Source organism: Mobula birostris, chromosome 1, assembly GCF_030028105.1.
Source record: "Mobula birostris isolate sMobBir1 chromosome 1, sMobBir1.hap1, whole genome shotgun sequence".
Classification (NCBI taxonomy): domain Eukaryota; kingdom Metazoa; phylum Chordata; class Chondrichthyes; order Myliobatiformes; family Myliobatidae; genus Mobula; species Mobula birostris.
The window spans coordinates 165,419,406-165,443,192 of record NC_092370.1 but is presented as its reverse complement, the minus strand read 5'-3'; the positions used below and the strand labels follow the sequence as shown (position 1 = coordinate 165,443,192).

The window sequence follows — 23,787 nt, the reverse complement described above, 5'->3', positions numbered from 1 at the left end:
GAACGTTGAGCTCCCATCCTTGGTCACCCTGGAGCCATGTCTCTGTGATCCCAACTATATCATAATCATTAATAACAATCTGCACTTTCAATTCATCCACCTTGTTACGAATGCTCCTTGCATTGACACACAAAGCCTTCAGGCGCTCTTTTACAACTCTTTTAGCCCTTATACAATTATGTTGAAAAGCGGCCCTTTTTAATGCTTGCCCTGGATTTGTCGGCCTGCCACTTTTACTTTTCTCCTTACTACTTTTTGCTTCTACCCTCACTTTACACCCCTCTGTCTCTCTGCACTGGTTCCCATCCCCCTGTTGTGAACTAACCTCCTCTCGCCTAGCCTCTTTAATTTGATTCCCACTCCCCAACCATTCTAGTTTAAAGTCACCTCAGTAGCCCTCGCTAATGTCCCTGCCAGGATATTGGTCCTGCTAGGATTCAAGTGTAACCCGTCCTTTTTGTACAGGTCACGCCTGCGCCAAAAGAGGTCCCAATGATCCAAAAACTTGAATCCCTGCCCCCTGCTCCAATCCCTCAGCCACGCATTTATCCTCCACCTCATTGCATTCCTACTCTCACTGTCGCGTGGCACAGGCAGTAATCCCGAGATTACTACCTTTGCGGTCCTTTTTCTCAACTCCCTTCCTAGCTCCCTGTATTCTCCTTTCAGGACCTCATCCCTTTTCCTACCTATGATTTTGACATTTTTGCTTTGACATAATTTATATGCGGTATCCAGTTTAATTTATTATCTATTACCACTCCTAAAAATTTAGTTTCAGATACCTTATCAATTTCAACATCATTTATTCTAAGTTTACTATATGAGTTTGATACATGGTTTCCAAATATTATGAATTTAGTTTTACTTAGATTCAGTGATAATTTGTTAGTATTAAACCATTTCTTTATAATTTTTAGTTCTTTCTCCAGTGTATCCAAAAATTGTTTCAGATGTTCCCTGTTACAAAATATAGTTGTATCATCAGCAAATAATACACATTTTAATGTCTTGGAGACCATACATATATTGTTTATATACAAAATGAGCAGCAATGGACCAAGCACTGAATCTTGTGGAACCCCCCCCAAGTTACCCTAAAAAGTTTTGAATTCGAGTTGTTTATATGTACATACTGATACCTGTCTTCCAAATAACTGCTTAACCAGTCATGTGCCACCCCTCCAATGCCATATCTTTCTAATTCTGTTAATAATAATTTATGTGGTAATCAGTGCATGGTTCAGAAAGAGTTGGGGGCGATCCTTCGCACCTGTATTTACTCAGGAGATGGACAGAGTCTATAGATGTTGAGGCAATGCAACAACAAGGTCATGGACCAAACACAGACTCGAGAGGAGGAGGTGTTTGCCATCTGAGTCAAATTAGAGTAGATAAATCCCGAAGGCCTAGCAGTGTGTTCCCTCGGACCACGTGGGAAGCCAATTCAGAAATTGCAGGGACCCCAACAGATATTTGAAGCATCCTTAGCCGTGATTGATTGGAGCGTAGCCAGTGTAGTTCTGTTGTTTAGGATAAGCTCTAAGAATAAGCCAGGAAATTATAGGCCAATGAGCCTGACATCAGTAGTGGGAAAGTCACTGGAAGGTATTCTAAAGGATGGGATATATAAATATTTAAGTAGATAAGGTCTGATTATGGATAGTCAATGTGGCTTTGTGCGTGGTAAGTTGTGTCCAACTAATCTCAGAGATTTTGAAGGAAATTGCCAGGGAAAGTGGATGAAGGCAAGGCAGTGTATGTTGTCTACATGGACTTTAGCAAGGCCTTTGACAAGGTCCTGCATGGGAGATTGGTCAAGAAGTTCAGTTGCTTGGCATTCAAGATGAGGTAGTAAATTGGATTAAACATTGTCTTTGTGGAAGAAGCCAGTGGTTGAATCTAGGTGGTTGCCTCTCTGACTGGAGGCCTATAACTAGTGGAGTGCTACAGGGATCAGTGCTGGGTCCATACAAAAGAAAATCTGCAGATGCTGGGAATCCGAGCAACACACACAAAATGCTGGAGAAACTCAGCAGGCCAGGCAGCATCTATGGAAAAAAGTACAGTCAATGTTTCAGGCCAAAACGTCAACTGTACTTTTTTCCGTAGATGCTGCCTGGCCTGCTGAGTTCCTCCAGCATTTTGTGAGTGCCTGGTCCAATGTTGTTTGTCATCTATATCAATGATCTGGATGATAATATGATTAATTGGATTGGAGGTGTAGTGGACAGCAAGGAAGACTATCAAAGCTTGCAGCAGGATATGGACCTGGTTGAAAAATGGCAGATGGAATCTAGTGACACAAGTGTGAGGGGTTGCACATTGGGATGACCAACCAGGGTAGGTCTTACACGGTGAGTGGTCAGGCACAGAGAAGTGTGGTAGAACAGGAGGATCTGGCAATACAGGTCCATAATTCCTTGAAAGTGTTGTCACTGGTAGTTAGGGTTGTAAAGAAAGCTTTTGGTACATTGGCCTTTGTAAATCAATGTATTGAGTTTGGGAGTTAGGATGTTTTGTTGAAATTGTATAAGTTTAAAGTAAATTTGTTATCAAAGTACATATATATCGCCATTTACAACCCTGAGATTCATTTTCTTGCAGGCTCAATAAATGTCCAATAACTACAATAGAATCAATAAAAGATTGCACCAACAGGGCAGTCAACCAGTGTGCAAAAGCCAAACAGCCTGTAAATATAGAAAGAAAGAAAATAAAGAAATAATATTAATAATAAATAAATAAGCAATAAATATTGAGAACATGAGATGAAGAGTCCTTGAAGCTGAGTCCATAGGTTGTGGAACAGTTCGATGAATGGGCAAGTGATACTGAGTGAAGTTATCCCCTCTGTTTCAAGAGCCTGATGGTTGAGAAATAATAATTGGAGCTGGTGATATGAATCGTGAGAAGTCCTGTAACAAGTTTCTGATGTCAGCAGCATGAAAAGAGCATGATCTTGGTGCTGGGGTTCCCTGACGATTGATGCAGCTTTTCTGGAACAATGCTCTTTGTAAGTGTGTTCAATGCTGTGGGTGCTTTATCGTGATGGACTAGTCCATATCTTCCACTTTGTTGTAGGATTTTCTGTTAAAGTATATTGGTGTTTCCATATTAGGCTGTGATGCAGCCAATCAATGTATTCTCCACCACATACCTACAAGAGTTTGTCAAAGTTTTAGATGTCATGTTGAATCTTTGCAAACTTCTAAGGAAGTACTGGCATTGCCGTTGTTTCTTTGTAATGCATGCTGGGTCCTCTGAAATGATAACACTGAGGAATTTAAAGTTGTTGACCTTTTCCACCTCTGATTCCCTGGTGAGTTCTGGTTCATGATCCACTGTTTTCTCCTCCTAAAGCCAGTAATCATCTCCTAACGAAGTTAGTCCTGACGAAGGGTCTTGGCCCAAAACGTCGACTGTACCTCTTCCTAGAGATGCTGCCTGGCCTGCTGTGTTCACCATGTGTGTTGCTTGAAATTCCAGCATCTGCAGATTTCCTCATGTTCGCGTTTTTAAAATCATCTCCTTGGTCTTGCTAACATTGAGTTGTTGGTTGTTGATGTGGCACCACTCAACCAGACTTTCAGTCTCCCTCCTGTATGCTGATTCGATTTGGCTTATGACAGTGGTGTCATCAGCAAGCTGAATATGGCATTGGAGCTTTGCTTGGCCATGTGGTTGTTACCATATAGCGAATAGAGCAGAGGGGTAAGCTCATAACCTTGTGGTGCACCTGTCCTGCTGATGATTGTGGTGGAGTTGTTGCTGCTAATCCGAACTGACTGGGGTCTGCAAGTGAGGAAATCGAGGATATAATTACACAAGCACATTTTGAGGCCAAGATCTTGAAGCTTATTTATTAAGTTTATAGAATGGTATTATTGAATGCCGAGCTGTAGACAATAAAGTGCATCCTGATGTAGGCATCTTTGCTGTCCAAATGTTCCAGGGTTGAGTGCAGGGCCAACGAAATGTCATCTGCTGTTGTCTTGTACCGGTAGGCAAATTGGAGCAGATCCAAGTTGCTTCTCAGGCAGGAGTTGATGTGTTTCATCACTGTGGATGGAAGTGCTACTGGACAATGGTTACTGAGGTCACACAACTTAGATGAAACTTAATTTGGAGCATTGTATCCAGTTTTGATCACTGCCTACAGGAAAGATGTCAGTAAGATTGAAAGGGTGTAGAGATGTCGCTGGGACTTGAGGACCTGAGTTACAAGGAAGTGCTTAATAGGCTGAGACTTAATTCCTAGAACATAGAAGATTGGGGTGGGGGAGGAGAGATTTAATAGAGGTATAGAAAATTATGAGAGGTATAGATAGGTTAAATTAAAGCAGGCTTTTTCCACTGAGGTTGAGGTGAGACTTTAACTGGAGGTCATGGGTTAAAGGTGAAATGTTTAAGGGGAACATGAGGGGGAGCTGCTTCATTCAGAGGGTCCTGAGAGTGTGCCATGAGCTGCCGGTGCAGGTGGTGTATGTGGGGTTAATTTCAACATTTAAGAAAAATTTGGAAATATATACGATGGGAGGTGTATGGAGAGCTATGATCTGTGTGCAAGTCATTGGGACTGGGCAGATTGATGTTGCAGCACAGACTAGGGCATAGGGGGCTTGTTTCTGTTCTGTAGTGTTCTATGACTCTGTGACCAGATGTCTCTCAGGAAAACTTGGTGAGGTCAAATGGTCAGTGGACCTTAACTTTCAGTTATCTCCTCACCATTCTGCACTCATGGCTGCCAGCCCAGCCGAAGGCCCATCTGATTTTATCCTCTTTCTGGATAAAGTGAATAGTTTGCTCAGCTGTTCACAGGGGGGTTAAGTTATCAAAACGGAGTAGGTTCATTGCCATCGTCATTGTTGACTTCTATTTAAATTTGAGATTAACTGCATTTGCATTCTACAGCCTCCATGTGGTATCTGAATTTGCTGCTCTAATTTGCCTGTAAAGGCCTTGAACTTAACCACTGCATTGCATTTGTATCTCTTTAGAGCTCAGAATAGAACTTACCATCACTGACTTAAATGACATGAAATTTGTTTGGATTTAGATTAATATTTAAAAGGGATACTTCGGACTCTTGAGAGAATGGGGGAGTGGGCCAGCTCTTCCCAAAGTCCTAAGCTAGATAATGGCCTCTGTTGCAAGAGTGTACGGATTTGCTTGGTTATAAGCAGATGTGTTGAGGACTAGAATTGGAGAGAGAATGTGTCCAACAGTTGGTAAGATGTGGGAGGTAGAGGTCTTGATAGTGCTGTAACTGCCACAGGAAGCCTGGTGCCCTGCATTAGGATTCTCCCTTGAGTATAGTGGGTATTTGGACATAAACAGACATCGTATTTAAAGTGTAGGACGATCATTCAAGTAGGCACCAGACTGCCTGTGAGGAAAATGAGAGCACAATGAGAGTAATATTTGGGAGGCTCAGATTATTTTGACTGTACCACATGGTGTGAAAAACACATGCTCTTACATGGCCATCTTCTTACACTCGCACAGTCTCTTCCCTCCCCCAATCATGCTTGTGCATGCACCTGCACCCACCTTGCACCCACATTCCCTTGTCCCCTGGCAACCGCATTACTACTGAACTCCCTGGCAATGGTCCTGGTGTCAGTGAGACTGCTGGCTCCTTTGATGAGGGATGTATCTGGTGTGGGAAGCGGGCAGAGTCAGGCATTCCATCTGAAGGAGCAGACTTTGAGAACTGAGGGCATGGAGACGCGTTTCCTGACTGTTTTCCAGATATTGCATCAGTATGTATTTGGGTTGATCCTTAGGCAGAAGGGTTCTCGCATTTTTCCTATTTCTTTTTGACATTGCAAGAGGCCATGTAAGTTTATACTGACTCTTGCAGCAATCCCATCAGTCTTATCCAAGGTTGGTGTTTGAGATTAATTACTGAGGGAGTGCTCCACTGTGAATGGCATTACATCAGACTCTGATGGAGCATTTAACCAAGGCGCCGTCTTCCCTCTTGGGCAGCATTAAAAAGATGCCGTAGTGTAATCGGAGTAAAAGCATTCTATTTGTGTTTTCCTCTATTAATATCAGTAAAATGAATTCCTTAGTTATTGTTACATTGCTCTGTGGGATTTTGCTGTGCACTGGCTGCTGCTGAAGCTCCATTGTTGTGACAGAAGCTGCTTCAGAAAGTAAATTCATTGACTAAAACCAACTGTGGCCACAGCTTGCATGGTGGGATCTGAACTCTGGTCTTTGGATCATTAGTGTCGGCCTCTGGGTTACTCATCTGGTAACTTAATCTGTGCACCACCACAATACGCTTCCGGTAGTAGCTCTCTTTAGAGCTCCTTTCATCTTCTCTGTGTTAATTGATGTTGTGTCTGGATGCAATGGATTTTTTTCTACATATCAACTTACCATGGAAGTGCTTTGCTTCAAGAAGATTGCACTGAAGTGTTCCTAACAAGAGTTCAACTGAAAATATTTCTTTTTGAAACTTAACCACAAGACACAAGAGCAGACTTAGGCAATTAGGCAAGTCTGCCCTGCCATTCAATCATGGGATTTTTTTCCCCTCCTCAACCCCATTGCCCCGGCCTTCTCCCCAAAACCTTTGATGCCGTGTCCAATCAAGAACTTATCAAGCTCTGCCTTAAATACACCCAACAACCTGGCCTCCATAACTGCTGGTGGTAACAAATTCCACAAATTCACCACCCTCTGGCTAAAGAAATTTTCCGCATCGCTGCTTTCAATGGATACCCCTCTATCCTGAGGCTGTGCCCTCTTGTCGGAGACTCATCCACCATGGAAAACATCTTTTCCACATCTACTCTGTCTAGGCCTTTCAACATTCAAGAAGTTTTAATGAGATCTCCCCTCATCCTTCTAAATTCCAGCAAGTGCAGACCCAGAGCTATCAAACGTTCCTGGTATGATAACCCTTTCATTCCTGGAATCATCTTTCTGAACCTCCTCTGAACCCTCTCCAATGCCAGCACATCTTTTCTTGGATGAGGAGCCCAAAACTGGTTCACAATACTCAAATGAGGCCTCAACAGTGCCTTATAAAGTCTCAGCATCACATCCCTGCTCTTGTACTCTAGACCTCGTGAAATGAATAATAACCGACTCTACCTTCAAGTTAACTTTGAGGGTGTTCTACACAAGGACTCCCAAGTCCCTTTGCATCTCAGGTTTTTGGATTTTCTCCCCTTTTAGAAAATAGTCTGCACACTTATTTCTACTACCAAAGTGCATGACCATGTATTTCATTTGCCACTTCCTAATCTGTCTAAGTCCTTCTGCAGCCTACCTGTCTCCTCAACACTACCTGGTCCTCCACCAATCTTCGTATCATCTGCAAAGTTGGCAACAAGGCTATCTATGCCATCATCTAAATCACTGATGTGCAACATAAAATGAAGCAGTCCCAACACTGATCTCTGCAGAACACCGCTAGTCAATGGTAGCCAACCAGACACGGATCCTTTTATTCCTACTCGCTGCCTCCTACCAATCAGCCAATGCTCTAACCACGTTTTAACATAGAACGTAGCAGTATAGTGCAGTCTGGGCCTTTTGGCCCACAGTATAATGCTGATCTATGTATACCTACTCTTTCCCTCCTACCCAACTCATAACCTTCTGTCCGAGTGGGTTGCCGCCTCAACCAAAATTGACAAACGAGCGACAGACTAGATCTTGTGCTCCATTCTCCAAAGCAGTGATGGGAATGAATGAGTAAGATGCTGAATGAGGTTCCAGGTTCCAGCCAAGGTAGCTGTTTCACTGAGGTGAAATTGAGCAGGGCTGATTTTGGCAAGTATTGCACCAGATGTTGTTGGAAATCATGCAATTGTGAGATGAGTCTCAAGTTGGAGACCTCTGTAGTGTAGGTGGAATAGCAACTTAGTGAGGCTGATATTGCTGAAAGTCTGGAGTAAGCATTAGATTGCATTGCCATCATTGAACCCCTCAATATCAATATCCTGGGGGGGTTGCTATTGACCAGAAACTGAACTGGAATTGCCTTAGTCCTGAAGAAGGTTCTTGGCCTGAAATATTGACGGTATATTCATTTCCAAAGATGCTGCTCGGCCATCTGAGTTCCAACAGAATTTTGTGTGTGTTGCTTTGGTTTTCCAGTATCTGCAGACTTTCTCATTCATTTTATGCAATGTGGGTGCAAGAGCAAGGAGCCCTGCTGCAATTAACTCACCTCCCAACTCCCCAAAGCCTGTCCATTGTCTACAAGTCTCAAGGTGTGAGTATGATGGAATACTTCCCACCTGCTTGGATGAGTGCAGCTTCAACAGCACTTGTGAAACTCAACGCCATACAGGATATGTTAGCTTACTTTGTAGACGCTCCTCCACAATCATTAAGTCCTTCCTCCATCCATGTACAGTAGTGCAGGGGTCCCCAACCTTTTTTGCACTGCGGTCCAGTTTAATATTGACAGTATTCTTGCGGACCCGCCAACCCGTGGGGGGTGGGGGTGTCAAGTAGGGTTAAACTCACCTCAACATGTCTTTTACAGTTAGGGTTGCCAACTTTCTCACTCCCAAATAAGGGACAAAAGTAGCAATCAAATACAGGACACTTTTGTTTACCCCGAGAAAGACTACCATGACAATAAAGCCTTGCGGGGCACCTGTGTGCGCATGCGTGACATGCACATATGTGACGTGCGCATGCATGTACGTGCCGATTTTTTTTTCCCACAAATTGGTTTTGGCTTGATCTTTCTGACTACACTGTTCATACATTATTTCTGCTTTATATAGACTGTGTATTTATCATATCATTCATTCATGTTTTTATTATATGTTATTTTAGGTTTTATGTGTTATTTGGTATGATTTGGTAGGTTATTTTTTGGGTCTGGGAACGCTCAAAAATTTTTCCCATATAAATTAATGGTAATTGCTTCTTCGCTTTACGGCATTTCGGCACGAAAGGTTTCATAGGACCGCTGTACCTTAGCGGGGGAAATATGGGACAAACCAATTTAGCCCAATATATGGGATGTCCCGGCAAATACGGGACAGTTGGCAATCCTATGTTCAAGTTCAACAGTGCGTGACAGGGAATGAGGAAAGGTGCAGCTGACTCATATTGTTTCCTCGCGGCCCGGTAGCACACGTTCTGCAGCCTGGTACTGGTCCGCGGCCCGGTGGTTGGGGACCGCTGCAGTGGTGACACTCTGCCCTTCTACAAGATGCACGGCAGCAACTCACCAGGACTCCTTGGACGGCACCTTCCAAAGCCACGATCTCTGCCAGCTGAGAAGGATAAGGCTGGTAGAAGCGAGGGAACCACTGTCAGGTGGAATTTGCCCTCTGATTTGCATACAGTCCTGACTTAGAATTGCTTTTCTTCCTCCGACATAGGGTGAAATTCCTGTAACTGCCTCCCCAACAGTGTGACGAATAAAACCACTTTCCAAGGGTCTGCAGTGGTTCAAGAAGGCAGCTCATCGCCACCCACATGAGGGAAATTAAGGTTGGGCAATTGGGTGCTGGTTCAGCCTGCAAAGCCCGCATCCCTTTAATGAATATATAAAATAAATTGTTCACAGATGGAATGAATATTGTTTTCCTATTAGCCCATGCGTGAATGTTGTCTTGGTCTTGCTGTGTGCAGGTACAGTATGGACTGCATTGTTCACTGAAGAGAGAAAAGAATTGTGCAACCATCCCCCAGAACTTTCCCACAGCTCCCCCAGTGTCTTTTCATTGCTGAGTAGAACTAGCTGGCTGTCGTGGCAGTTCCATTTGTTAGATCTTGCTATGCACAAATTGGCTGCAACATTTCTTACAAGAGTGGCAATGTTTTCCCAAACTCCTGTGTTGGCTCTGCATTCTGTTGGGACGACTGCCACTATGTGAGCATCCTTTCAATAATCTGACGAGAAGGATATCTGACGTAGAGGAGCTGGCCAGAGGCAGCCTCAAACCACTGGCTTACTGCCTCTATACAGCAGTCCAGTGCCCATAGCAACTCATTGGGTAGAAACTGGGTAAGCTCCCATCTCCTGTCCCATTCCATGCAGGGTGTGTGCTGTTTAATATTCAAGCAAGAAGGTGCCAGTAATTCCCAGTTAGCACGCAAGCCGTGATGACAGTGACCTTGAGACAGGTTGTTTACACAGCTCAGTCCCTCTGCCTGTCCTGTTCTGTGGCACTTCATTCTTATGTTTTGCACCCTCCTCCTCCTCCACTCCTCATCCCTACCCCCTGTTCTTGTGCTATCCACATGCACCTTCACCACTTCTGTTTGTTTCTGTCTACTGCCCTGTCAACCCCACCTCCATTGATCTGTGACCTGCTGCTGCCCCAGCTCCCCAAGGATTTTCTATTGAATCTTGACCATCCCGGGCTTTGCATCCCACTCACTCATCGCCTTTTCCTCCCTCCTTTCCTCCTCCTAATCAAGCACCTTCTCCCCATCCATTAGCTCCTCCAGCAGCCCCCCACCCTCATCAGGTGCTCCTCACCCTAGTCCCTTTACCTTTTCATCCCATCTGCCCCCTCCCTCATTAGACTCCCTGCCCCCTATGACTCTGCCCTCTCTCTCTCTTCCCCCCCCCACCCCCTGTGCTGAGCTGTACCTCAGTTGCCCAAGACCACTCACTCACCCTTTCACTGTCCTTTTGGACTCCAGACTGCCGCTCGACCTGCCCAGCATGAGGTGCCCGGAAGACTGCAACTTGAAAGTTTGGATGATTGCCACACTTCCCCCACACCCAAATCCCTTCCCTGTCCCACCCTGCTTGAAAATGTCAAGTTGTAGCTCCCCTTCCTCTCCCCCACCCCTTCAAACTACCCCACACTCAGTCTGTGCTTCTATCCCGGGGTCAATCTGTGACTACGGCAGTATGATCCAATTGCAGTTTGTTGTCTGGAGGGAGCCCTTCACTGAGAGCTCTTTCCAGTTTCCACATATACCTTCAATTGTAAGCCCATTCTGCAGTGTTTAAACAGTGCATCCCAATGGCTGTAGGACATCAAACTGGAAGAACCTTCTGGAATCTTGCTGTAGCCTCTTGAGGGTTGAGCTCCAGAGCAGAAAGGGACCTTGCTATAAAATTCCAAGCTACAGTTTATGTTCAGCACTGCTAAGCATGTCTTAATAGCAACGCAAAGAACCACATTGAAGTAATATTGCTGGGCTGGGGAAAACGAGGCAGGATTTTGGAGACAAGTTGACATTTGAATTCAAGTCCTTGCATCAGGGCTAAGAGGGAAAGGGGAATATTGCCAGGATGTAATGGTAGAAGTGGGAGTGTGGCAGAGATTGGTAGGTGATAGATGGATCCAGTTGTTGGGGGGATGGGGGAGAGAGCTGATGGTCAAATGAATCCAGTTGGAGTGAGGATGAAGATGAAAGAGATGAACAAATGGAGAACAAAACTAGGTACTGTAGATGTGATGGAGTGGAGATATCTCTCTACCAAAGAGGCGTAAGGTGTTCCTTACCTCCGCTAGCCTGCAGGTCACCCTTGGGCAAGGTGTAGCCCCTGCTTAACCATGGGACCAGGTGGTGGATGGTCGTACGTGCAGCTGGTGCATATCACATGCCCTGGTTGTGCCACTGTTGATGCCAGGCAGCCAGACTCTGAAAAGTATTGATGATGGCTGGGGTCACCCATCTTGTAAAGACACTACCCAGAAGAAGACAATGGTAAACCACTTCTGTAGAAAAAATAGCCAAGAACAATCATGGTCAACACCATGATCGCCCACGTCATAAGACAGGGCACATAATGATGATGGTGACACCAGATAGGTGAGTGTGCACGTGTGGAAGTCCGTTGGGGAAGTCAAAGGCCGAATGACTGGGAATTCAAGCCCAGTTCAAGTTCTGGGGTTGAGGGACTGTATATGCATGGTTGGGTGGGGGGAGAATGGGTGTAGGGAGGAACAGTGCATGTTTTGCTGTTTTTATTTTGTCAATTGTTGTGTTCTGTGTTGTTTTGCTGAGCATTGTGGACAGGCCTTGTTGATTCTGGATTATGTACCGACACTTGCGGGCTGCCCCCAGCACGTCCTTGGGTGTGTCATTTGTTAATGCAAATGACACTTTTCACTATGTGTTTCGATGTACGTATGATAAATCTGAATCTTAAATCTTGACAGCATCACTGGTGTTGGTTGCCTGTAATTGAAAGAATCTGTTTTGATACAATTGGTTTGTAAGCTGCATAAGGAGAATACAAAATATAAAGCATTCCCATCTGGTAACACCTATGACCTATCAGCCTCTGCCCCTCCCCCACTTGATTCCATCTGCCCATCACCCCTCCCAGCTATCGTATCACCATCTAACCCTTCCTCCCACTTGTACTGCTGTATACAGGCTAACTTGCTGCTTCCCTCTTTAGTTTAATACGCAACAAAAACATTGATCGTGTCTTTACCACCACAGATGCTGCTCAGCATGATGAGTTCTCCAGATATTCTGTCCTTTGTTCTAGATTCTTAAATCTGCAGCCTCTTCTGTTTTTGTGATATTACCAGATTGACTTGTTATCAAATGGACTTTTAAGTTGCGAGCTTTCATGGTTTATTTTGAGAATTTCTGAGAGCAGTGTTTACCTTGAACTCTTTCCTCAGGAAGTCTCTACCATGGCCCACTTGACTGTCCTCACCACTGCTCCCTCCACCAATGTTAATGAGTCTGCTCTTTCTGCTTACAGTCTACTGGTTACAGTTTCTTTGCACAAGCCACATAAGGGCGAGGCTGTGTTTGTTCTGCACGAGCTCTTATCTCTTGCTTGTGCTGTCTCAGTTGCAAGACAGAAGGCGAGCGAGAAACATGCCACGAGAAAAGGCATTTGGAAGAAGTCATGAGGGAGCTGGATGTTTTGTGCCAGCCGCTGCCTAGCACGTCTTGAATGATGTATTAATGAGTGGTCTTCTGCGCTCTGACATAGACGTGACAGATCGCACAGCGTTGTTTCAGAAGAATGTGGTGTTTCCTCTGTGTTGTACCAAATACTTACTTTAATTATCATTTATTTACATAGCGAGACAGTGTGGAGTTGGTCCTTCGGCCCTTCAAGACATGTCTCCCCAGCAGCCTCCAACAACCCCAATTTAAGGCTAACCTAATCACAGGACAATTTACAATGACCAGTTCATCTACCTGGTATGCCTCTGGACTGAGGGAGGAAACCGAAACACTTGGGGAACACCATTCCATGAGCAGGACAGAGACCTCTTACAGGCACTTCAACATGTTCCTTGGTTCAGTAACACTCGCTAGCTGGACATTGCAAAAATGCTGGAAACCTGAAATAAAAACAAAATAATAAGTAAGCACTGCAGGTCAGGCAGCCTCTGCAAAGGGAGAGACGGAGTTAACATTTTCAGAACCTTGATTTGAAGCATTACCTCTGTCCTTCTCTTTGCCTGACCTGCTGAGTGTTTCCAGCATTTTTTGTATCTGGTCTCATCACCTGTCAGGTGCCCGAAGACAGTGAGAGATCTTGAAAGGTGTTATAGAACTGTCAATATTACAAGTGCAAGGCTTTCTGTTCTTAATACTAGAAGTGAAGTGAAGAATTAGTTGTTTAGTTGTACTCAGGAGGAAGGATGTCAGACTGAACTCTGCCAGTTAACTCATGTCAAAGCAGCACAAGCCAGCACTTTGATGCTGGAGGGTGGTGGTGGCTGGTGTTGCAGAGGCTGGGAGGTGCAAGGGAAGAATATCAGCCAAGATGTGGGCTCTGATTTCTATCACTGGCCAGCCACAGGGTGTGTAAATGACAACCATTTTACATTGTCTTGGATGTTGTTTCTTGGTGCACCTTGTATCTGCTTGAGTAAGGCTAAATTGCCAGGACAGTTCTCTGTTGCAAGGATAAACCAAACTTTCGTGGTCAAGGACACCATAATTGGCATGGTGCAACCAAAGAATGAACACTCAGCCAATGAGTTAGGTATAGGGAAGGATGACTAAGGCTTGGCCAAAGTGAATAGCTAAAGATATAGCTAAAAGGCCAGAGATGGGCAAGGAATGCCAGGTGCCAAAAATAAACTGTTGGGGAAAAATAAACAGCAGGTGGAGCAGCATCTGTGGGGGCGAAAGGACAGCTGATACTTTGGATTGAGTCGAGATCTGGCTTCAATGCTGAGAGCGTAGAGGGAAGGTAGCCAGCACACAGGACTTTGAGAACAGAGCACTAAGGGAGGGAGCACCACGGGGATGAGTACTTAACCCCCTGCTCTACTCACTTTACACCTATGACTGTGTGGCTATGTACATCTCAAACACCATATTTGAATTTATTTAAATCTTACATCCATCCCACAACGTGAGGGAGTAAAAAACTTTGTGTTATGACTCTGTTGCATTGTACAGACGTACGTATTTTAAAATCTAATTGCTTGTAGAAAGAAGCTGTAGCCTGTTGGTCCTGGCTTTAATGCTGCGGTACCGTTTGCCAGATGGAAGCAGCTGAAACAATTTATGGTTGGGGTGACTGGAGTCCCCGATGACCTTCCAGGCCTTCTTTCTGCACCTGCTGCTGTAAATGTCCTCAGAGGAGGGAAGCTCACATCCACAGATACACTGGGCTCTCTGTACCACTCTCTGCAGTGCCCAGTGATCAAGGTTGGTGCGGTTCCCGTATCAGGTAGTGATACAGCCAGTCAGTGTGCTCTCAATGGTGCCCCTGTAGGAGGTCTTGAGGATCTGGGGGCTCGTGCTAAACTTCTTCAGTCACCTGAGATGGAAGAGATGCTGTTGTGCTCTTTTTGCCACACAGCCAGTGTGTACAGTCCCGGTGAGATCATCGGTGATGTGTATGCTGAGGAACTTGAAACTACTCACCCTCTCAACTGCAGACCCATTGATGTTAATCAGAGCAAGCTTGTCTCCATTCCTCCAGTAATCCATAATCAACACTTTTGTTTTATAGACATTGAGGGAGAGGTTGTTATCCTGGCACCACTGTGTCAGGGTGTCAACCTCTCCTCTGTAGGCTGTCTCGTCACCACTAGAAATAAGGCCGATCAGAGTTGTGTCCTCTGCGAATTTGATCAGCCGATTGGAGCTGTGTGTGACAGTATAGTCGTGGGTGTAAAGGGAGTAGAGAAGGCGACTCAGGACACAACCCTGGGGGGCACCTGTGTTGAGGGTCAGAGGGGCAGAGACGAGGGAGCCCATCCTTACCATCTGTCGGCGATCTGATAGGAAGTCTTGGATACAGCTGCACAAGGCAAGGTGCAGCCCAAGGTCTCAGAGTTTCCTGTCAAGTCTGGAGGCAATTATGGTGTTGAATGCTGAACTGTAGTCCAGGAGCAGCATTCTAACGTATGCATCCCTCTTCTCCAGGCGAGTGAGGACGGTGTGTAGTGCTGTGGCTACATCGACATCGGTAGGCGAATTGTAGGGGTTCAGTGTGGGTGGTAGCATGCTGCAGATATAATCTTTACCACCCTCTCAAAGCATTTGTTTATGATTGAAATCAGTGTGAGTTTGTTGATGAGTTGGTCATGGGCTGTATCAAACTTGATGTTGAATCAGCATACAGGAGGGAGACTGAAAATTTGGCTGAGGGGTGTAATACCAATAACCCCTCACTCAGTGTCAGTAAGAGCAAGGAACTGATTGTAGACTTCAGGAGGGGGAAACCAGAGTCCATGAGCCATTAATCATCAGAGGTGGAGAGGGTCAGTAACTTGAAATTCCTGGGTGTCACTATCTCAGAGAACCTGTCCTGGACCCACCGTATCAATATAATTGCAAAGAAAGCATGGCAGCATCTCTACTTCCTTAGGAGTCTGTGGAGATTTGGCATGTCATCAAAAACCTCGGCAAATTTCTATAGATGTGTGGTGGAATGTGTTATAGTCTGGCATGGGAACACCAATGCCTTTGAGCAGAAAATCCGACAAAAGGTAGTGGATTCAGCCCAGTACATCGTGAATGAAGCCCTCCCAACCATTGAGCACATCTACATGAAATGTTGATGTAGAAAAACAGCATCCATCATCAAAGATCCTCACAACCCAGGCCATGCTCTTTTCTCGCTGCTGCCAACAGATAGGAGATACGAGAGCCTCAGGACTTGCACCACCATATATTTTTATAGGCATCCATTACAGGTTTCCCCCGCCATCCGAAGGTAGAGCGTTCCTATGAAACGGTTCGTAAGCCGGAATGTCGTAAAGCGAAGAAGCAATTACCGTTTATTTATATGGGAAAAATTTATGAGCGTTCGCAGACCTAAAAATAACCTACCAAATCATGCCAAATAACACATAAAACCTAAAATAACAGTGACATACAGTAAAAGCAGGAATGATATGATAAATACACAGCCTATATAAAGTAGAAATACTTCACTACAATCATTGCCTGCATTGTTCTCCATAGCGAAAATCTCATGCAAGCGCTCTCGGCAGAAACACGGCATAAGTGCTGTTGGCAGGAGCACGGTGCAAGCGTTCTCAGTAGAAACACTCTCCAGTAACCCTTAAGCTATGAGGCTGCCAAGTCATACCAAATAACGCATAAAAATATGCAGCCTATATAAAGTAGAAATAATGTATGTACAGTATAGTATCACTTACGGGAATTGGGAAGGCAGTGCCGAGCACACTGATGATGGTGTGTTAGGCTGAGTCGTCGGAGGTTGGGGTGGTGCAGTGGCCCCCACCCTCCAGGCTGCCAACCAATACCGATCCGTGGAGAATGCAGTGGTAGCCGGGACGCACCCAGCACATCTTTAAGAAAAAAATGCCGAAATAAACAAGCTAATTAATTAGGAGCCGCCCAGCACGTAAATGTTGGCCCAGATCGGAGGCGATTGCCGATTGCGTCGCCTCTGATCTGGGCCAACATTTACGTGCCGGGCGGCACCTAATTAATTAGCTTGTTTATTTCGGCTTTTTTTTCTCAAAGATGTGCTGGGTGCGTCCCGGCTACCGCCGCATTCTCCGCGAATTGGTATCTGTCCGCGTCCCAGGGGTTGGGGTGGTGGGACACTGAGGTGCCGTCTATTTCCATCAGGGCAGGCAGCTCATCTTCTCCTATGTCTGCCTGCCTCGATGTTGAAGTTCGAGGTTCGTCATCTGCTGTGGCTGATGTGGAAGGCTTGAAAAACGACAGTATGCTTGACTGCTTAGCCTCGCGCATTTTTCTATCATACAGTTCTTTGTAAGCACTCAAACCATCTTGCAAATATGCCCTAAACCGGCATACCCTTTCAAAATTAAAGTCGTACTTTATCATTGCAGCGAAAATCTCATGCAGTTGCTTCACGTTCAGTTCCTGGACGACTTCACTTTCGGTCTGTTCGCTACTGCATTTGGTTTTGATTGTTATCCTTTCCTCTTCCAATTGCATCAGCTCTTCATCTATCAGTTCTTGGTCATGGGATGCCAAAACTTCTTCAACATCATCTTCGTCAACTTCCACAAGCCAAACTCACTTTGTCCTTACTTCATTCACCACGACCGAAATGCTTAATTATGTCTAGTTTTACGCTAAGTGTTAGGAGCTCTTTTTAGGCTTTTCTGATACCTTAGAACTCATCTTGCTCACAGGCATGTGTTTAAGCAATGCCGGCGAGAATGCCGTTCCAAATACAGGGGAGGAGCAGCTGCTTGGGGCGCACGCTGCCTTTTATCGCGTGCTGCTTTTTCTGCGCGCTGCCTTTTTTCGTAACAGTGAAAACATTGTTAGCGAAAACAGGTAACTAATGTAGGTCTTTCGTAACAGTGAGGTTTCGTAAAGTGAACGTTCGAAAAGCGGGGGACACCTGTAGTCTCATGAGATCATGGATTTGCACCTTGGAAGGTTTCCAGGGTGCAGGCCTGGGCAAGGTTGTATGGAAGACCAGCAGTTGCCCATGATGCAAGTCTCCCCTCCACCAATGTTGTCCAAGGGAAGGGCATTAGGCCCCATACAGCATGGCACCGGTGTCGTCGCAGAGCAATGTGTGGTTAAGCGCCTTGCTTAAGGACACACACACTGCCTCAGCCAAGGCTCGAACTAGCGACCTTCAAATCACTAGACAAACGCCTTAACCACTTGGCCATGCGCCAACACACTACGTGCACCACCAGGTTCAAGAAATATTACTACCCCTCAACCATCAGACACTTGAACAAAAGGGGATAACTATACTCATTCTACTTGTGTTGTTCCCACAACCGATGATCTCACTTTAAGGTCTCTTTATCTTGTAATTTCATGCTCATTATTTATTGCTATTTATTTATATCTGCATTTCCACAGTTTGTTGTTCATTGATCCTGTTTACAGTTACTGTTCTATAGATTTGCTAATTACGCCTGCAGAAAAAGAATCTCAGGGTTGCTTGTACCCTGATAATAATATTTTACTTTGAACTTTGAGAAGTGAGAGGGAGGGGTGAGAAAGGGACCAGAAGGTGGAACCAGGTGAGGAGGGGATATTGGGCAGATGGACCTAAGTGGGGGGTGGAAGCTGGTAGTTGATAGGTGGAACCAAATGGTAGGGAGATGATCCCCGTTGTTATACCCTCCCCTACCTGAAGCATGAGCTCTATTTCTCTTCCCAACAGGTGTGGCCTGACCTGCTGAGGATCCCAACAATTTTTGTTTTCATGCCAGACATTTGGGTTTGAGAAGTTTACTTTTTTCCATTTTGTTTTCTGAAAGTGATGGAGGACATTTGGCTCATGAAATCTATACCGGTTGTCAGAGCAATCTCTCCACCCATTTTTCCCTACAAGTTATTCTCACACATGCCTATCAAAATTCCCAATTCTCCCCCAAAACACAGCAGAAAAAGGCCCTTCAGCTCACGATATTTTGCCAAACTAATTATCCTAATGGTGCCTAATCCCTTCTGTCTACATAAGGAGGCTGTTGATGGTGGAGAATTAATCTACTTGCAAAGCTTGGGGATGTGGGAGGAAATTGGAGCACCTGGAGGAAACCCATGCAGTTCCAGGGAACGTGCAAGGTCTACACCGGCAACCCAAGTCAGGATTGAACTCATGATGCCAGATCTATGGGGCATGGGTTGACTCACTGCACGACTCTTTGTGCAAGCTGAAAAGCACTGCTCCATGAGGAGGATCAATTCTGTTGCACAAGAGGCCAAAATTGGAAGAACGTAGAGAGGAAGGGTGAGGACATGAGGGTGTCAAGGCATTACTGGACTCTTGAGTCAATGTGGATCAGAATGCACTTGACTGCATTTGCTATACAAGGCAGGGTAGATCCAGCAGAGGTTTTGATATTCCTTTGGAGTTCACTAGAATGGGTAATGAAAGTTTAGGGGCAGATGAATTCTGATAAGAGCGGGTAGTGGAAGATAACAGTCTTGTGGAATAAATAGGAATAGTAGTTCTTATATAGGCACATGGGTGATAGAAAAATGGAGAGTTATCTGGGAGTGCTGGTTGGTGGTGTAGTGGCACAAGCACTGGACTTCGATGCAGGTGGTCCTGAGTTTGAATCCGGCCTGGTCCCAGCCTGGGCAGCAGCAGTATCTGCTTGGAAGAAAGGTCCGGCAGTCTACTTCCATATCTTGCCATGAAAACCCTGTCCAAAGGGTCGCCATGAGTTACTCAACAACAACAGCGTGTGGTTAGATTGACTTTGGAGTAGGGTAAAAGTTTGGCACAACATCATGCGTTGAAGGGCTTGTACTGTGCTGTAGTGTTCTATGTTCTGTCTCAGGGTCAAATGGAATGCTGATTTGACAAATAGTCTAGTTCTTTAAGTGAGCACTTAATGGGATTGATGGGGGTCAGTGACTTGGCAACATCAGGTAAAAGGCACTGGCCACCAATACTGACTCTGGTTCACCAGTTGCACATCTAATCTCTTGTAACTTTTGCCTTTTCCCATGCCAGGACTATCTCGGTTGCATCATCGATGCTTCAGATTTGCCCATCAGACCCGAGCACGTCTCTGCACTGTTTGGAAACATTGAGGACATCTATGAGTTCAATAGGTATGGAGAGAAAAGAGACCTGTCTTCTCAATTAAGTGTTCTCATCTCTGATCATGTGGTCAGTTCCCTTTTTTAATTCCTACTTAATCCTCCTCTTTAGTCTCATTCTTTGCTTGGTTCCTAGAATAATTCCTCTCTTTAATTCTGTTTGGTTTCTGTCATTTATTTTAATATTCAACAAAGGTGTTAAAAATTTATGGGTAGTTTTGATAGAATCAGGTGAGAGAAAGCTTTCTACTGGCGATAAGACCATAGAAGCCATTCTATCTAGTCCGCCATTCTATCATGGTTGATTTATTATCCCTCTCAACCCGTTCTCCTGCCTCCTCCCTGTAACCTTTGATACCCTTATTAAGAACCTATCAATCTCTGCTTTGAATATATCCAAAAGACTTGGTCTCTGCAGCCATCTGTGGTAATGAATTCCACAGATTCACCACCCTCTGGCTAAAAAAAGTTCCTCGTCATCTCTATTCTAAGATGATGTACTTGTATCCTGAGGCTGTGTGTTCTGATCCTTGACTCACCCACGATTGGAAACATCCTCTCCACATCCACTCTATTTAGGCCTTTCAATATTTGATGGCTTTCAATGAGATCCTCCCTTATTCGTTTAGAGAGTTCAGGCCCCCTGAGCCATCAAACACTCCTCATATACTAACCCTGTCATTCCTGGGATCATTCTCATGAACCTCTTCTGGACCCCCTCCAATTCCAGCACATCTTTTTTTAGGTAAGGGGCGTACAACTGCTTACAATACTCCATGTGCAGTCTGACGAATACCTTAAAAAGCGTCAGCATCACATCCTTGCTTTTGCATTCTAGTCCTGTCAAAATGAATGCGACTGGCCACCAATACTGACTCTTCATGGAATGTATTCTCTTTCCTTACCTCAGACTCAACCTGCAAGTTAACCCCCAGGGAGACCTGCATGAAGACTTCCAAGTCCCTTTCCACCTCTGATTTCTAAATTTTCTCCCCATTTGAAAAAATAGTCTACACCTTTATTCCTTCTGCCAAGGTGCATGACCATATACTTCCCTACACTATGTTCCATTTGTCACTTCTTTGCCTATTCTCCTAATCTGTCTAATTCCTTCGGAGATTGACATGGGTCACCAGTACAGATAGTGGAAGACAACTGAGGAGAATTCCTCACAATGCCATGAACTGGAAAGTACTATACTAGAATGCTCCAAGTGGTTCGTGATATAAGATTTCCTCATTTTAACAGGAAGGTGTGTGCATATTGATGATGCTTTAGAGGGGAGGAGTTGAGAGTGAGACCAGTTGCAGGCTGCTTCTGAAGAATTGCTGTCTTGGCAGCAAAGTGTTAATAATTTCTGTACTCTGAAAATAATCTGCACTATATACAAACAAATTTAACATTGCAAAGTTGGCATTACTTGTGAAATGCGTCTCTTTGTAAAATTCAGTTGTGTTACTGTGATCTGCCCAGCTGGAGTGTACAGAGCAGGGGTTCCCAACCTTTTTGATGCCATGGCCCCCTACCATTAACTGAGGAGTCCACGGACCCCAGGTTGGGAACCCCTGCCACAGGGGGTTTTCAGCGAATTAATCTATCAGAAACTTTTTGCAGCAACAAAAAACATGGGGGAAATAATTGGCTTTGAAGAGCCATGCAAAAACTCTGACAAAATCTGTGTGACAAAGCTATTGTCAAGTTATGTCGACATTGCATGTGCCCTAATGATCATCTAGCTTGAAGTGAGCTTACTCTCGGCTCTCGTAAGGTGAATTTGTGTTGAACATCTTGATGGTGACTGGGTGGATTTGAAACCCCTTGCCACTGCATGGGTCAGTGTGTCAGATACCAGTTGGGTGCTGTTAGACTCTGAGATCTGGCTGCAGGTCTTGTTACAGTCACCCATAGCCCACTCTATCTCTTTTTCACTTGCACTCAGCTCAGTGGCAAGAGCTAGGTTGATGGGTACTGGATAGAGTAATATTCAATTAGCAAGCAAATTAAGCTAATTCGATGTTAGTTATAATCACCTAATGTTGGTTGGTCTCATTGCTCTGAATTGATCTTTCCTTCACGTAGGACTTCCACCTTTTCTGCCGGTGAGTTTTGTGCACAGCTCTTGATTTCCCAATCACAATCTTGCCATCACTTCTCACTCCAGTGTGTTGTGCATGTGTGTGCCATTTTGCACGTGTTGGTTTGTATCTGTCTGTTTGTCTGTTCTCTCCCTCCAACCATCCGTGCCTCCTCCATCCCCACCGCCTCCATCCGCCTCCTTCCTCCCCCTCCTCTGCCCACCCAGCCCCTTCTCCATCCCCAGTCCCCCCCCCTTGCTCCTCCATTCCATGCATGACTACAGGAGTAGGGTTGCATTACCATCTTCCCCACATTGATGTCCACTCACTCCCCTCATTCCGTTAGTTTCCTGGTGGAGTAAGTCATCAATTGATTTCAATGATCACACTGAGGTGGGCCAAGCCCTACTGTTTGTTTCTGTGTCTGGGTGTAGGAAGGCAGTGGGGGGTAGTGAATGTTTGGAACCAGTGCTACGCTTGCACCCAGTCCATTGCAATAACCTGGAATTTAGATTTGTGATCACAGACAGACACACACAGCAACAGGCCCTTCAGCCCATCAAATCTTCACTGTCTCCACCTATTTACACTGATCCCACACTAAACCACTTTTTTCTTTCCACACTCCCATTAACTCTCCCAGATCCCAGCACTCGTACTGAGAAGAGGAAAGTCACAAAATGATTGATCTACCAGCCTGTAAGTCTTTTGAATGTGGAGGAAGCTAGAGCACTCGGAGGAAGGTTACATGATCTGAGGGACACTGTGAAAGCAGACAGACCGTACAAGAGATCAGTTTCACACAATCGTCACTGGAGCCGTGAGACAGCAGCTCAGCCAGTCACACCACCTGTCGCCACCAAAGGTGGTTTGTTCCTTACTTGTGCTCACCCTACGTTCCTCCATGATTCCAGCTCTATAACTTGGCACCTTCCTTAGCCTGGAAGAGATTGCACATGACACAGGTGGCTGCAGCCACCCCTGCCGAGCTCTGTTTCCACAGGTAAGGCATCACAGCAGCATAGTGATTCGCATGAATCTATTACAGCTCAGGGCACTGGAGATTGGAGTTCAGTTCTGGCACCGTCTGTAAGGAGCTTGTGACCATATGAGTTTTCCACGGTGCCCCGGTTTCCTCCCACAGTCCAAAGACGCAAGACGTACCAGATAGTAGGTTAATTGGTCATTGTAAATTGTCCTGTGACCAGGCTGGGTTGCTGGGTATCACGGCTGTCCCATTCGGTATCTCTAAATAAATAAATATGACGTCATTCTTCCCCAGGCCACCTTCATTCTTGTTTCTGCTGCCCGTTACGCTGCTGGTGTTTAGGGCAGCAATGAAGATCCTCCATTTCTGGGGGTGTTCATGGCTTCTGTCGTTGTGTCAGTAGCTTCCTCTCAGTCTTCACTGCTGTTAGTCATGCAAGTCCCAGCTGGAGACTCGGGAATACCATTGCACTCAAATATAGAGAGAATCTTCATTGCTGTTTCCATAACAATTTTGTTTTACCAGTCAGGGTTGTTCGCCTTGAGCTGAAACCCCTAACCTGAAGGACCATGGGCCACTCTTAGTCTGGCCTCTACTCTTTGACCTCATGTTTGGCATGAGTTGACCCTACCAAGAGCCAAAGCATAAAGCCCCGATGCCTGCCAACATGGGTCTCTGAGTCATTGAGACCTGCAAGCCTCCAAACCCTATGGCAACGTTATGGTCCTCTTGGAGGTTCATCCTTGTGTCCTCTGACAATCTTCTCACTTAGCCTTTCACTTGTAGATCACCAAA

The 23,787-nt window shown here is 45.2% G+C and overlaps 1 protein-coding gene across 1 annotated transcript in view; it reads left to right on the top strand.

The window, feature by feature from the left end:
- Positions 1-23,787, top strand: part of LOC140193710 (pleckstrin homology domain-containing family G member 3-like) — a 171,543-nt gene that overhangs the window by 98,149 nt on the left and 49,607 nt on the right. Inside the window, exon 4 of the mRNA XM_072250911.1 lies at positions 19,841-19,941. Coding sequence (XP_072107012.1) covers positions 19,841-19,941 — 101 coding nt within the window. The remainder of the gene's footprint in view (positions 1-19,840; positions 19,942-23,787) is intronic.